Source organism: Pteronotus mesoamericanus, unplaced genomic scaffold (assembly GCF_021234165.1).
Source record: "Pteronotus mesoamericanus isolate MK-2021 breed Mesoamerican mustached bat unplaced genomic scaffold, CSHL_Meso_final scaffold_36, whole genome shotgun sequence".
Lineage (NCBI taxonomy): Eukaryota > Metazoa > Chordata > Mammalia > Chiroptera > Mormoopidae > Pteronotus > Pteronotus mesoamericanus.
In genome coordinates this window covers 21,466,730-21,482,542 of record NW_026555313.1, presented here as the reverse complement: position 1 = coordinate 21,482,542, position 15,813 = coordinate 21,466,730, and the positions used below count along the sequence as shown (strand labels likewise).

Here is a 15,813-nt window from a genome sequence, read left to right as displayed (position 1 = left end):
TTGATACTCCTTTAGTTAATCTGTAATTAAGCATCAGTCATATGCAGAGCTCTCTTCTGCATGCAGTAGGAAACATAGGAAAAAATAGCAATAGTTCCAGTTAAAAATTTTCAGAACTAAAGCATATTTTGTTACTGTAAGTATTTAACAAAGAAATTGTGTTTCCTCAAAACCCTTAAGGGGAAAGGTTAAATTTTTTGGAATAAACAAGAAAATAGGAGGGAGGGGAAGAGGGAGGAAGGGGGGGGGAGAGAGAGAGAGAGAGAGAGAGAGAGAGTTTAATACCTATAGGGCCCTGGCTGGTGTGGTTGAGTGGGGATTGAGTCAGGCCTGTGACCCAAAGCGTTGCCGGTTCGATTCCCAGTCAGGACACATGCTTGGGTTGGAGGCCAGGTCCCTGGTAGAGAGCACATGAGAGACAACCGCACATTGATGTTTCTCTCCCTCTCTTTCTCCCTCCCTCCCCCTCACTCTAAAAATAAATCAGTAAAATCTTTTTTAAAAAAAATAGCTGCAGGAAAACTCAGTAATGAGTAATTCCAAATAATTCTGTATCTTGATTGCAGTGGTTGTTCCACAGATGTATACATGTGATAAAATGACATACAAATTCACACATTGTACCATACTAAATTCTAGGTTTTGATTTTTTTAAAGGTTTTATTGATTTATTCTTAGAGTGAGGGGGATGGAAGGAGAAAAAGAGGGAGAGAAACACTGATGTGTGAGAGAAACGTCAATCTGTTGCCTCTTGCACACCCCAACCGGGGACCCTGCCTGCAATGCTCTGACTGGGAATTGAACCAGTGACCTTGCGCTGTGTGGGACGATGCCCAATCAACTGAGTCAAACAGGTCAGGGCTAATAATTGTTTGATAATTATGTAAGATTTAACTATTGGGAGAAATTGGGTGAAGGTTACATGGTATCTCTGCATTATGTTTGCAACTTCCTATGAATCTGTAATTATATCAAAATACAAGATTTTTTAAAAAGGATTATTACTAGTAGTGGCTGTTGTTTTGAGAATAGATTACATGAGTCGAAGGGCAGGAACAGGGATACTAGTTAGTAATACTAGGAGGCGATTAACAATAATGCAGGAGGAAAAATAATGGCTCTTGGACTAGATGTGTGGGGAGCACAACAGTGGGATGGGGATGGGGTAAGGAATAGTTGAAATCTGGATGTTTTGAGAGTTAATAAAATTTGCTGAAGTGATTGGATGTGTGATGTGTGAGAGAGAGAATGATTATACCAAGATTTTCTCCTGGACACCTAGAGAATGAAGAAAATAGGTAGTAACAAGAAACAGCAACAAGTAGAAGGTTGGTATGTGAGGTAGTTGGATTCTTGGCAAGGGAAACAAAATAACAAACCCTCTTACTGTAGTCTAGCATCTTGGGGCCTATAAGAGTTAGGGACAGTATGATATTGAAGTGAGTGCAACTCTTTTTGACTTGTTCCTGGGCAGCTTAGTTATCTTGGTCTTGTTCTGGCTCTTTTGGAAAGAAGCATTTGTTTGATAAACAGAAATTTCATCTCCAAAGGTGTAGAAAGAAGAAATGATAGAACAGAGTGGCAAAGCAAAGAACCACTGGCTGTGATTATCTTGAACTTGAGTTTAGCACATATGCCACCTTTCCCTAGTCTAGACTAGGTTGTTTCTTCATGGTGAAAAATGAAAAGTTTCTGCCCTGTTGCTTGACCTCCTGTCAGGGTATTTTCGTTTTATACTAGTGTTTTTGAATCAGTTAGGAGTTGTAGACTTCGCAGACAAATGGAGATGCTGTCTGTTTATAGTGGAAGACTGACTTAAAGAAATGTTGGCTCCCTACTTCTTTCCCATTAGTGGCATGTCTCTGACACTCCAGTGAAACTGGGCTAGGGAAGTTAAGACTGCCTGTGAGGTATATTTTCACTCTTTGAGAGGTTAGAATCTAAATGTATCACAAGCTGTTTCTTCCTGAGCCAGATTGGGACAAAGTTACAAACAGTGAATTCTGAAGCAGACTTTATACATGCTGGTGCTCTTATTAGTTTTGAAACTTAAGAATTCATTTTCTCCACTTCTAATAGTATTCCTCATGAGATACAGAAATACCTTAGTGTTACTAACTTTTTTTATTTTGTGAGGAAAAGCAGATCAAAAAGAATAAATAAATTTAGTGCCAAGTGGTTTATGATAATTGGAAAACGAGAAAGAGAACTTAGACTCCTTACTTTAGATAAGAGCTTGAAACAACGAAACCATTTTCTCCTTTTAACTGAGAGTTACCTCATCCTCATCTCAGGTGAAATGGCTGTACTGAAGTTGTGACAGAAAAACTTACAGTTTGCCTAAGACATACACTGGCAACTAAATAGGCAAGTATCTAATTGATAGTGAAAAAGAACTTAACCGTGAGGGAGTTTATGCAGCAGGGGGTAATTGAAGATTGTCTAGACTGGGGTAGGGAGGAATATGGGCACACAGGAAGCTAGGGTCCTCAGTACAGTGTGGGTTGTTTGGGACTGAAGATGTGGGTGGCACCTTGCCCAGCATTGAGGAGAGCTAGCTCATTGAATTGCCTATAAGAAGCAGAAAAATTCTTTAGAATACTTGCAGCTGGAGTTTATTCTGACAAAATTTCAGAATATATTTTCCTTTAAATATTGAGTGGTTCAGAAACCATTTTGTTTCATTTGCCTTTCTGAGACCCCCAGTATTTATTCAAATGCTGTGACTTGGTGTTAAGTCCAGTCTGGGCTACAGCGCTGGGTATTTTCACTGAAAGTAAAATACCACATTTGAGCTTGAAGAATTTTTGCTCACTGCCTGTAGCATACACATGAACATAAAACAGCCATTTGTCTACAGACAGCTGGAAGGCAATTTCAGGAGAGACTGAAAACCACTGCAGGCTGCTGGCCTCCGGGCACACCCACAAGACTGTAGATTTACACTGGAAGCAAACTAACAGGATAGGGGGTGAGGGAGGGAGTGGTTATAAGATGGGAAAAAATAAAAGCAGAGCCTAAAGTTTAAGATGGTCCTGTGTTTGGAAAGGAGCATAGTTCTCCCAAAGAGGAGAAAACTTAAATAATCAAATACAATGGCTAGGAGAAAACATTTGTTTGCAGCCAACACTTTTTAAAAAGTGATTTGTATTATTTTCTTTATTTTTATAACTAGGGATTCTGTAGGTACCTTTAGAAAAAATACTATATACTTGAAGCTCTTTACCCACTATGCTATCATAAATACCTTTTAACCAGAATCATGTCACAGTGACAAGTGATTTATATAATAATCACTTTTCAAGAGCTTCAGAATCCTGAAAAACCTTATGATCTATTAACCAAAATTCTTAAGTATTCTCTGTATAATATTGAGTAGACCTTGAAAAAAATAGCTTTTTAAGTCTTTCAAGTTATGTTATATGTGATAACTCTTAATCATAATACAAGTTTTTGTCCCAATACACTATTTTTTCTTTGTTATAGCACATAACAGATTTTTTCTTTTGGGCAGATCAAGTATAAATGATTTGTCCAAGGACAACCAGTGTGTCATTGTAGAGATAAAACAGAATTGGGCTACATTCCACCAGCTTCTGGCCTGTGTACAATTTTGAGAACTTTCCAATCATTTTAAGAAAACAAAGAACTTAGAAAATAAAAAGTTTTTTTAATAAATGAAAATCACTTATTTTGCAAATTACTAAATTAATCATTTTGTTGTATTTAGATGTTCTTTGATGTGTTGTGGTAATTAGTATTTACTGCCAGACAAATGTCTCTTGGACATTTTAATTAATGGTTGGCTCGGCCAAATGAGCTTCTGATGGTAAACCTTCATAAGGGTTTATTTTTATGTTTCTCAAGAATAGCTGTCTCTTCAAAGCTCTTTAATTAGACAAAGTTTAGCAGCTAAAACATATTATTAGAATAATTAGGCCTTGGGTTAAGAGAAATAGGGGAGTCAAAGGAGCAGGTACTGTTAGAAAATGGTCTTTTGAAATAAAGCATAGTGTTGTACATCTGATGGATGTCCAGTTATAGCTTATATTGTTACTGGCCCTAGTTAGGACTTTTTGTTGTTTAAATGTTCATATGACAGATCTCACCAGAAGTCTAAACACACCAGAGTGTGAGCTCATTTATCACCCCCTCTACACTCCCATAAAAAGCTGTATTCTATCCCTCTTAAATTCTAAGGTAAAGGCTTCATATATTCTTTTTTCATTACTAGATTGGTAATCTTGGCCATAATAATGATTGTTTTTGCGGGAAATGTTTCAAAGGTCTTGTGTGTGGGTTGTTGATAACCCTAACAATGATAACAATTCCTTTGAGAGGTTTTTCTTAATAATTTAAATTATCTACTTATAAGACATTGTAATTAAAATTACTATATTTTTGGTCTCAAAAACGTTATGTTCTTTGTGGTCAGAATTTAGTTTAAATGATTTGAAAATCCACTGTGAAGATGGATTTTTTTCCATTTAGTTCCTCTTCTTTATGTGCCCCCTTCTATTTCATTGTCCTGAGCTTTTAGTCTGAGCAGTTATCACTAGTACATAATGTTTTATCCCAGACTTCTCTTTGTGATGAAGAAAAAATGTACCTGACTGGTCCTATTGATGATTGAGATGGCACCAAAACAATTGGGTAGTAATACTAAAACAGCTATTGTTATACAATAATACATTTATTTCTAGTGTTCTAATTTTTTACTTTTCCACTCTCTCAGGATGCTTGTGATGGCAAATGTGTCCTTTTCCCAGCTAAAGCAGCTGGTTTAAGGATAATGCTAATGAAACTATTAGAAATTGCAAACAGAGAAAATGGCATCATTTCTAACCCCATCAGCTGTCGTGACCTTTATCTAACTTGTTGGTTATATGAAGAACTGGGTTAAGGATATGTATGTTGTTGCTTCAGTATAAACCTACCGCCACTGTTAGGAAAAAAAGTACATAAAGAACTTAATGGTATTGATTATGGGTGAAACATTTCATTTTTAAGTATAGAAGATAGCTTGATTCATAGTATTACAAAGTTTATAATGTGTAAATTCTTTTGCTGTATACCTTAGTTAGCAAAATAGCCAATGAAATTACATCATTTAAAGTAGTAGAGAATTCACCTGGTTTTCTATTGTTATCTATAAAAATTAATAATATAGTTATAAAAAGATATGGTAAGCACAGCAAACGCAGATGTAAAGATATAGGCATATTATTATGTATTACAGAGAATAGTCACCAAATAAATTTTTTAAACTTTTAATTTTAATTTTTTTAAATTAATTAATTTTTTGTTCAAAAACATTTGTCTCCACCTTCCCACTACCACTTTATGTCAAATTATAAAGCTTTGAGAAAGCAGAAGAGATATTAGCCTAAAGTTTATTGTGGCACTGCTTCTTGACTCACTCTTTAGCACAGGAAAATTTGCTGATACTTCAAGTGTAAACTTTTGCAATGGAAATATGAAAAGGAAGGTGTTAAGTGTTATAATCCTTGAAAAATACCACTGTGTCCCTCAGAACTTTTTTTTTTTTTTTTTTAATTGTGGAAGGGCAAGTGTATGCATATGTATGTGTAACAGGATTTCTACTTAACGTAATCTGGGTACTGATTGCTAATGAATTTTTATTGATTCAAACCAGGACTGTAATTGTGTTTTTCTATTTTTTATTTCATGTCTTTTAATTCATTCATTTGATGGGTCCCCTTGCATCCCTCCTTACATCTACCATTTGAAATTATACCAGCATCCAAAATGAGAACTGACTGTGTTCTTCTTTATCACAGACCACCTGGTGGCTCATGGTAGAATGGCAGAAAAGGAGGCCCGTAGGAAGTTCAAACAGATTGTTGCAGCTGTCTTTTTTTGTCACTGCCGGAACATTGTTCATCGTGATCTAAAAGCTGAAAATTTGCTTCTGGACGCCAATCTGAATATCAAAATAGCAGGTGAGAGGCATGTTGAGGATGTGAAATAAGAATGAAAGAGCTTTTCCTTCAAGGTTCTTACAGCAAGGGATTGCCTGTTTCTATCTATTTAGAATGAAATACGTGAAAATAAAGGTTTTGTATGTGTGTGGCTTGAAAAACTGATAAATCTTCAAAATACACTTATGTTATTGGCTGGGAGGAAAGAAGGAAAAGGATGATATTTAAAGTTCTCATTTTGGTTGACAGGTGTCTTTTAAATGATAAGGAATAAGATGTAGAAAAAGGAGTAAGAAAAACTGCCAAAATTGTATACCCTCTCAGCTTCACTTGAGATGGTTGATTTATTTCACTGTTAATGGAGAGCATGCTTATTCTAAAGACTTCAGTTTTATGATAATTTAGGAAGTAACTGCAGACAATATTGAAACTATAAATATGAAAATAAACCACTTTTGGGAGGGGAAGTGGGGATATCTGTAAAAGTGTCAAGAGTAAAAGTAAAGAAAAAACAAAATAAAAATAGGTGCCATTTAAAGAAGAGAAACCATTTTTGTTGTCTGATGGATTTTAGTATTGCATTGCATGTCTCCCTTCTCCCAGATAAAAATGGAGGTAGTCTCATATAGAGTACTGACATATAGCTAGACTATAATTGCCTTGAAAAGCCAAGGTGAAAAGCGATTTTGAATTCCCTCCTTAAGAGAGCAGGAAGTGAGAGTTCAGTTTATATTATATTACAGGTCAAAGTACCTACATGTACCCTTGCAGGCTGGTGATCCTTCTGTCAGTTATTTTTGTGTGGAAAAGTCTGTTCCCTCTCCTGGCTCTACTTTTACACTCTTGGAACATTATTTTTGCTTTTTATTTCTTTAAGTCAGGTTGGCGGATGCACTCACTCTTGTTTAAAACTTTTACAGAATTCTAAGCTCTTTGAGCCCTGCACTTGCTCAGTATATAGTAGGTAGGTATTGATTCTTTCTGATCTTACATAAAATCACGTGTTTTCTTTGCTTTTCTGTCGGTTTTGTATTCTCCACAACTCTGTAGATGCTGGCAGTTCCCACAGAAGAGGGGAGCATGGACAGGTTACCAATCTCCAACTTTGTTATTATTTAATTTCCTATTGTTGCTATAACAGATTACCACAAACTTAATGGCTTGAAACAATACAACTTTATTTTCTTACAGTTCTGGAGGTCAGAAATCTGAAATGAGTCTTATGAGGCTAAAATTAAGATACTAGTTAGAGAACTGGTTCATTCTGGAGGTTCTAGAGAATCCACCTTTTTGCTTTTTTAGCTCTTACCGGCTTCTGCATTCCTTACCTTTAGCTCTTCCTCACATCACTCCACCTCTTGCTTCCAATGTCACGTTTCCCACTCATAATACCCTCCTACTTTACTCTTAGGAGGTCTCTCATGATTACATTGGGCCCTCCTGAATAATCCAGGGCCTTCTCCCCATCTTAAGATCCTTAACCTAACATGTCTGCAGAAGTCTCTTTTACTACTTTGGGAACACATTCATTCACAAGTTCCATGGATTAGAACATGGATGTCTTGGTGAGGGCGGACAAGGGGTGCTATTAGCCTACTACAGATGTTAGTGTTGGGTTCTTCAGACTATTGATTAGGATAGTGAGTTAAAAGAAGGCCCTCTGTTTCTTCTACAGTTCTGTTCTGCCTCCAATGACCAAAGGTTAAGAATGTTTTAATGCTTTCTTGGTTCTTGATTTTGGATTTAGAGTCATCTTGATTTGGTTCAGGAAATTTGTATAGCTTTTAGGTTTTGCATTGAGAAAGCAAATGTAAAAGCACTGGCCAGCGGTAATCGAAATTAGAAATTCTACTGAAAAATATTTGGGTAAGGAGATTTTTCAGTGCTTTTCTCTGTTAATAGTTAAAACAAACCCTTGACGTCACAATAAGTTTATACCTACTGATGTGTAGTTACAGACTCCTGGGGTGTTGGCAGCCAGCCTTGGGCTCATTACTCTGTGTTAACACATATACTTTGGTAAGATTTTTAAATTCATTAATCCAAAGTCTGTATTTTTATTGTTTTTAGAGAAAAGGAAAAAATAAATGAACACCCCTAGTTTTGTGCCCTACTATAATACCTAACATTGTCTTTGCTTATGCGTTCTTTCCTACATACCACCATCATTCAGTCTTTAAATTGTTGTGTGAACTTCCTTTCCTACACTTGTATTAGACAGAATTCTTATTGTCGTCTGCCAAGTCTTCTTTGAACTTAATGGACCAGTAGAAGAAACATTTTTAATTGAAGCTGACTACAGCATAAATGATTTTGGAGAGAGCTAGGTTGGATGGTTCTGATAGGATATGGTTAGATAAGTAATGAAATCAACTTTTTATTCTAAAAGCCAAAAATAACTTTAAGATCCCTGATCTTGTCAGTGAGCTTACTGATGAATTATTATAAATCTCAGTGGGAAGGAACCTATGAAAGAAACACATAAGCGAGAAGAGGTTTTTTTGTTTTACTTATGTTAACAGTAGCAAATTTTAAATTAATAAAAATTCAGATTAGGAAATTTAAGGAATTCATGTTTTCCTTATGCCAGTGTTTACCTAAGTGGTTTGGATGAAAAGATTATGCATCCTGTTCAAATGCAGAAGATGAATAAGTTCTTCTGGGAATGCTTGTGTTTACATTAATTTATTTTTATTTTTCTATGAATAATGTGGCAATTTACATTCAATACTCGATATTATTAAAAACTATCCAAGAGAATAGGTGTTTTCTGGACATGAGAAGTAAACTTGAGTTACAGGTATTAAAAAATCCAAGATCACTCTATGATTTAAGAGTTTTTGTGCTTAAATTCTTATATATGAATCTTTGTTCCATTGTTATTTCTGGAGAGAATAAAACATAGATAAATAACTTTGTTTTCCTTCTGGTTTTAGGATAAAAAAATTCTTCTTAATGGCAGTAGCAAATCTGACCTCTGTACAATTATTTAAAAGATGTTTCCAGCATTAGCAATCCAGAATAAGCATTGATCATTTTCAGAATAAAAACTTTTATTTCTTAAAGGTAAAGTTTCTTTTCTCAGGTGTCATGGAAGAGAAAAAAGAAGTGTGAGGTATTACTGCTATCCTCAGAACTTTACAGTCTCTTTGGGCAGCAAATGCTTAGACCTTTGAAAAGTCAAATAACACTGAAATCATGTTTTACATGTATAAAGAACTTTGCTAAGTGTTTTCACATATATCATTTAATTTCATCATACTTAGCATGCAGATGTAGCTTATTCAGAAAACATTAGAGTTATCAAAATACACACCTTTAACTTTCTAAAACTTAGATTTTTTTTTTTTTTAAATAAAAGACATTCATGTAAATGTCTTTCATGTAGAATTCACTCTTGGATTCTTGGCCTCTAGCCTCTTACTTTTTATGCCTCAAATGTGTGAGGATCCACAGAGGAGCACATGAAGGACTGGGGAGGCACAACATGGCTCTCTCAGCATAATACAGTCTGCATTCCTGGGTGACAGCATGTTCAACAGCTACCAAATTATGGTTTGATAGGATAGCATAAATGCTACAAGGCACATCGTGATTCATTATCACATTAATTGTACAGTCTAATTACTACAGGAGTTTAGCGGATGCAGAAACTGCTTCAGTTTATAAAATTCCATTAGATTGTAAATGCCACAGGGTCTGTAACCATATCCTGCTGATTGTTTTACCACCACTATCCTAGTACCTATGTGTCCTATAGCAGGTACTCGGTAACTTCATTGATCTGAACCTTAGACATTGGTGATAAGGACTTACACATCCTGTTGAGGACATAACATTGTGGGTGAGTTTTAAAGGATAAGTAGGATTCTTTAAGCTGTAGGTATAGAGGAGAGAGTTCTAGTAGGAGGTCAGTCAGCAAATGTTAAGAAAGCATCTGCTTTGTGCAAATACTATTGGAGGCTCTGGGGATATGGCAGCCGATAAAATAGTCCCATAGAGCTAATACTCTGATGAGGGGAGATAGTAAAACACATAAGTAAGCTCTCAAAAGAAGATGATAAAATTGAGTAAAGTGATAGAATCACTTGTAGGAGAGACATTGTTTTTCACCAGGATAGTCAGAGCCTTTCAGACAGAAGGAAGAGCAATGTAAGGGCCTGACAGAGATGAATTTAGCATATTTCAGATGGTTGGAGAAAGGTTAACATGGCTGGAGATAATAAATAAGGGGGAGAAGTGGAAGGAGGTGGGGTGAGAGAACCGGCCAGAGTCGGTTTATGTGGGTCCTTATGCACATGGTGAGGATTTGGGTTTTATTTTGATTACAATGGGAAGCTGCATTGATGAAGCATGAGCAGCAGTAGAATGCATATGGCATATTTGCAGAAAAGGTAAAACAGCTTGGCTGGAAGAGAGGCTTAAGTGGGAGAGTCATGTCTGAGGAGGCGAGAGAGGTCTATATCAATACTAGATTGTAAAATTATTTGAATGCTAGGCTTAATAAATCAGATACAAGGTAGATAAGAAGAAATGATGGGAATGGGAGAAGGGACAGAAAGGCAATAGAAAGACCAGTTAAAAGGCTGTGAAATGGTAAAATCCCGCATAAGGGTATGGTAGTAGACCTGGAAAGGAAGAAAAAGTCAAGGGCGGTGGGTGTGGGGAGAGGTGGGGGCGAGATGTGGATATGGATGGGGCAGGGACGGGGGAGATAAAGAAGGACTTCTAAAGATATGTTTAGAAATAGAGAAGTCAGGTTTTCTTATTGATGGAATAGTAAGCCATCGAAGAAAACTAGTGGTGTCTTATTTTTAATTAATGCATTCTCTTTGAAAGTAACTTTAATTCTTGTCCCCAAAGATTAAATGGAGAAATTTCTATAATTTAAAGATTGCTCAAGAAAAAAACTTACACTAGTTGTCTTATTCCCTAAAGCAAAGTTATTTGAAATACTAAGATGTTATGAGAATGTATTGAAAATTATGGAAACTTTTCTCTTTCAACCTAAGGAAGTTGGAAACTTTTCTCTTTAAGTGTCGACTCCCAGAATGGTCTCCGTGAGAGTTTCCACTCCGGTGTTATTGTTTTAGTTGGCAATCTGTAGACAGCAAAGATCCAAAGTACAACTACAGCAAAGGCAATATTTTGGAAAGAATTTCCAGAGTGCATATACTTAAGGTACTGTGGAAATTTTTGACATTAATGTGGTGAACTCTAGAGATTTTAGACTATTTCATTTTTTCAAAGTGAGAAGCTAAAATATTTTGTCTTTTGACCACCAGAATCAATATAATGAGATGTAATTATTTAAGGAAAAAAAAGGTTGGAAACCTTGGATTTCTGAGAATCCTTCTACAATGTGGTGATTGAGAATATCTCTGACTGGTCAAGAAAGTAGTTATGCAATATTTATCATATGAATCCCAAATTTAATGTCATGATCCTAACACCTTTCATTTAGGGAATCACTCAGTACACTTCCTCATCGACAAATCAGTAAATTGAGACCCACAGAGACCATCTGACTTTCCTGAATTCAGGTCATAATAGAGTCTATGAATCACAATGCCTCAACATGGGTTCTTGCCCTGAAATGGTATATGACCTTCAATTAGAAGGTGCTAAGAAAAGTTAATCTATGTTGAGCCTTGGGAAAATATAATTTGTAAAATTCCTTGTTAAATGCTATTCCTAAGACTGGAGTTTTACAAATGAAAATTCAATGTACCTTCAATTCAAATGAGCAGATTTATTGCCATTCATGATTCTGTGTTACAAGTGAGGCCTTATTTCTCTTGAAAAACCATAGTACCTTGCTAGGATCAAGAACAATTTTCTATCTCTAGGACCTTGCTTGGAGTAGCTGTGCTACCAGTACAGAAGCATTGCTTCTCAGCCTTTCCCACTTCAGTTCCCCTAACACATGGGATGAACTCACACAAGGTCAGAGAGAAGAGGGTTGATCACATAGTCTGAAATGGCTCACTTTAAATACATTTTTAATAACATGCTTTATCTTTCAAATTCATGCACATTTTGTGTTCTCCTCAATGTCATGTCTATATGTTTTATTATTAAAATTATTCAACTTTAACGTAGAAAAAATTGTTGCATTTTATTTAGCCTATAGTTTCACATAACTCTTGGCACACTGCAGCATTATGCCTGAAGATATGTAAACATACATCAGAGAAACTGAGAATAAAGAATTTCTTCCCCCAACCATAGATTTCTCTTACACAAAAACCTAGATTGTGCACATTGACTTCTCTTTACTTCTTTTCAACTCAAGGGTTTCCCTGTAGGTCTCTATTAATTGCAGATCATTTATTTGGGGGATAATTTGGGTAGGGGGGAGGAGTTGGAGGTTGACAATAGAAAATCAGAGGGAACAGGAGGCAGAAAAGAAATAGAAGCTCTTGCTTTGAGGCCTGGGGGAAAAGAAGAGAAACTGAGGGAAAGGAAACCTGAGCCTCAAAGCTTGCCTCCTCCATCTGCTGGGAGACAGGAGCTGAGCTGAGTGAGAGAGGGCCTGAGGGCATATGTTTTGGACTACCAGAGCATCTCAAAATGTCAAATTGCTCTTTGTCTTTGGGACCATATTGGGCACAGTGTTTGATAAAATGTGGGTAAGTGATCATTAAAAACAAAAGCCACATCTTAATCTATATAATACCCGGGACAAGAAAAATTAATTTACCAATATCTTATTGAAGCTGCAAAAAATGACAGTTTTGAAAGATCTCTAGCAAGCAAGGGATGGCAGAAGGAAATTAGGTGCAGACCTTCCAGTGGTTTCTATTTTAAGATGTTTTTAAAGGAAATTGATATTCTACTTAGAGTGTTTTAAATTTTATTAATGGACAGATAAAAACTTTAAGAACTTTCATAAGTGTGCCTAAGGCCAAATTTCCCCAACTCCATTTTTCTAAAGGGTGTTAAAGCTCTTCAGTTGCTAGTTGATGTTGGGGAGGGACAAACAAATCACTAGGGTACTTTTTCACTCAGACTCTGAAGAAGTGTCTGTTGTGTTCTGTAAAGTGTGATAGAAACTGTTAAGATGAAGGAGATGTCAAAAAGAGTGAGACTGGTTTCTTTTTGAGTATATCAAAAATTTTTTTCCTTTTTTTCCTTTTTTTGGATTTTGACATATATTGACATGCAACATACTAGTTTCAGGCATACAGCATAATGATTTGGTATTTGTATATATTGCAAAATGATCACCACAGCCAAGACTCATTTCTTAGGCAGGTCTTCCCTAGGTGACAGAATTAGTAAGAGGCCCCATTAGTCCAGAATTTAGTTCTCATTTTTATAAATCCTGAGACTTAACTTTTATCAGTTCTCTTAAAGTCATAAGAGGAAAAAAACTCATTTAGCTGGTAGTAGGCAAAGACTCAAAACAAAAGGAGTTGCAGGATCCTAAGAAGTATTTCATCTAGTCTTTTGAAAACATCCTGTTATGTGTGATCTTTGACTACTTCTTGCTCAGGCTTCACACAGACCGCTCTTAATTTAACACCTAAAATAGTTAATAGTCTCTTTTCCCAGCCAGTGATTTCTGAATAATTAGAAGTTTTCTGTGTTTTAGGAAAGCGATTTTCAACCTTTTTGATCCCTTGGCACGCATAAACTAATTACTAAAATTCCGCAGCACACCAAAAAATATGTTTTTGGCCGGTATGACAAAAAATAAAAAAAGGTATAATTTTGATGGGTGTGACACCAGACAGCTATTGTTGTGTTGGCTGTTGTCATTTTTTTTTTTTTTTTTTTTTTATAATCCACGGGAAAAGAGGTCAGTGCCCCTGACTAAATAGTCAGATATTGCATGTTTTTGAAGTCTTTGTAGCACACCAGTGTGCTTCTTGTGGCACACTGGTTGAAAATTGCTATTTTAGGAGATTGATGTCATAAGAAGTGATGACCTTGCTCACCTTTTCTATTTTGTAGAAGTCAGCAAATGAAGTAATGAACTTGAATCGAATAGTGTGAGAGCCTCTGCGTGTAAATCAAGAGAGTCCACCTACTAGCAGGGAGCTAATAAGCATGCACAGGACGGAATCATTCTACTTATTGCTCAGTTGGAGTAGTTTGTTACAATGATAGTATCAACCAGTATGCAGTTTTTCACCATATTTTGTTAAATTTACATCATTAATAGATCATTGGACAACAAAAAGCATAAGGAAAACTGATGTTAAAATTCAAGTTAATGAGGTAAAAATCATGGTTCTACAATGCCTCAAAACAAGCTTTACGAAATCCATGATTTACCTGCATTTGATGTTTCCAGGGCTTCAGAAACCAAAATTTTATACACACACACACGTGCACATATGAAGTCCAGTTTGCTATATTGGGAATAAAGTCTGTCTACACTTCTAGTGTAATGTTTGCAAAGTAAACTTGCTTATCCATACATCATTTAAAAAGAGAACATGAAAATAATTTAGATAAACAGTTTTTTTAATTTAAAAATGTAAGCATTCCAAATACCAGGTTATGAAAAGTTTTTGGCTATTTTAGGTATTATAATCTTAATATATATGTGGCTTCCAAACTAAACATGACATATCAATTTTAAATTAATACTTTTTCTTACGTAATTTAAATAAATTAGTGAGTCACTTGTAAAGTGGGAAAAATGAATTTTTCTTAAATGTTTATAACACTTTTAAGTCAATCTTTAACAACATACTAATGTAAAATAAAATCTTAAAGTTACATCTTTATCATAAATCATGCAAGAATAAAATTATTTTAAAAATTTCCTTTTGGGGAGGTTAGTACAATTAAATAGGTTATAGTTTCTTTACATTCTGGTTCAAATATAGCCTTGACTGAGAAATTCTCCAGCTCTTGGTAGATTCTTCTTCAGGAAAGCCCCTCTGTTCTATACCTGTTGCCCCAAACTTCTCTAAAACTCATTCAATGCTTGTAATTATATAGTTAGGTGTGTGATTGTGTCCCCATGGGACGGACTGCTCCGTGGGAGCAGGGACCACGTGTGTCTAGTTCACTTCGTGCTAAGAACGCATTAATGATACCTCAAATACTTAGGGAGTACTTACTCCTATTACTACATTTACAGTTGACCTTTTAGGTAGATTACTTTTCACTGTTAGCTCTCATTTGAGTTATGTTTATTTTATTAGCTTTAACCTAAGAGGCTTTTGTTTTCTTAGCTGCTTTTAATTTCTGGGTGATACCTTAGAACTTCATACACGGTAATCATACCTTCTTTGATCCAAAAGTAGGCTCTGCTTACTTTTTGATAAGCAGGTTATGTCCTAAGACTGTAAGTATCAATTTTTAATTTGGAAACTATTGGTATTATACCTATATACTATATTTCTATTTGTTATCTTCAATTTCTATTGAGAATTTAAGGGGACTTTGATTTATCATGGTCTAAAGAGGTGCTGAAAAATTTTATATAGTACTGTCACATCAATATTAGAAATTGACATGATTGAATGATTGAATTTTATTGCTCTGATAAGATTTAGAATCATGACTATAATGTTTTCAAGAATTCCAATGAATATTGTTTGCAGGTGTTACAGGAAATACGTCATTACAACCATTTCCCTATACATTTACTCAATAGTGAGTTTGATGAAAAGATCCTGTGTTGGGGAGTTTTTTATTTCTATGAGAAGCGTTTGAGTAGTGCTGTCTGTAGTAGAGTGGAAGGAATGGGTTTATTACCTCAGTTAAAAATAGCTGAATTCAGTGATCTTAACTGCTAAAGTATTTTTTTAAAGCTTTGGGAGAAAACACGTCATTTATTGAAATGCCAGTGTAATGCTGATCCAGCATTTTTGTTTTTAAACTTTTATTTTCCACAGAAACAGTGATC

General features: G+C 35.5%; 1 protein-coding gene across 7 annotated transcripts in view; it reads left to right on the top strand.

The window, feature by feature from the left end:
* The window catches only part of SIK3 (SIK family kinase 3), a 272,649-nt gene that overhangs the window by 180,166 nt on the left and 76,670 nt on the right, over positions 1-15,813 (top strand). For all 7 annotated transcript variants that reach the window (XR_008530770.1, XM_054592296.1, XM_054592294.1 and 4 more), the window contains exon 4: positions 5,802-5,963. Coding sequence is in view for 6 of the 7 variants with exons in the window: in XM_054592296.1 (XP_054448271.1) it covers positions 5,802-5,963 (162 nt within the window). In the remaining variant the exon portion in view is untranslated. The remainder of the gene's footprint in view (positions 1-5,801; positions 5,964-15,813) is intronic.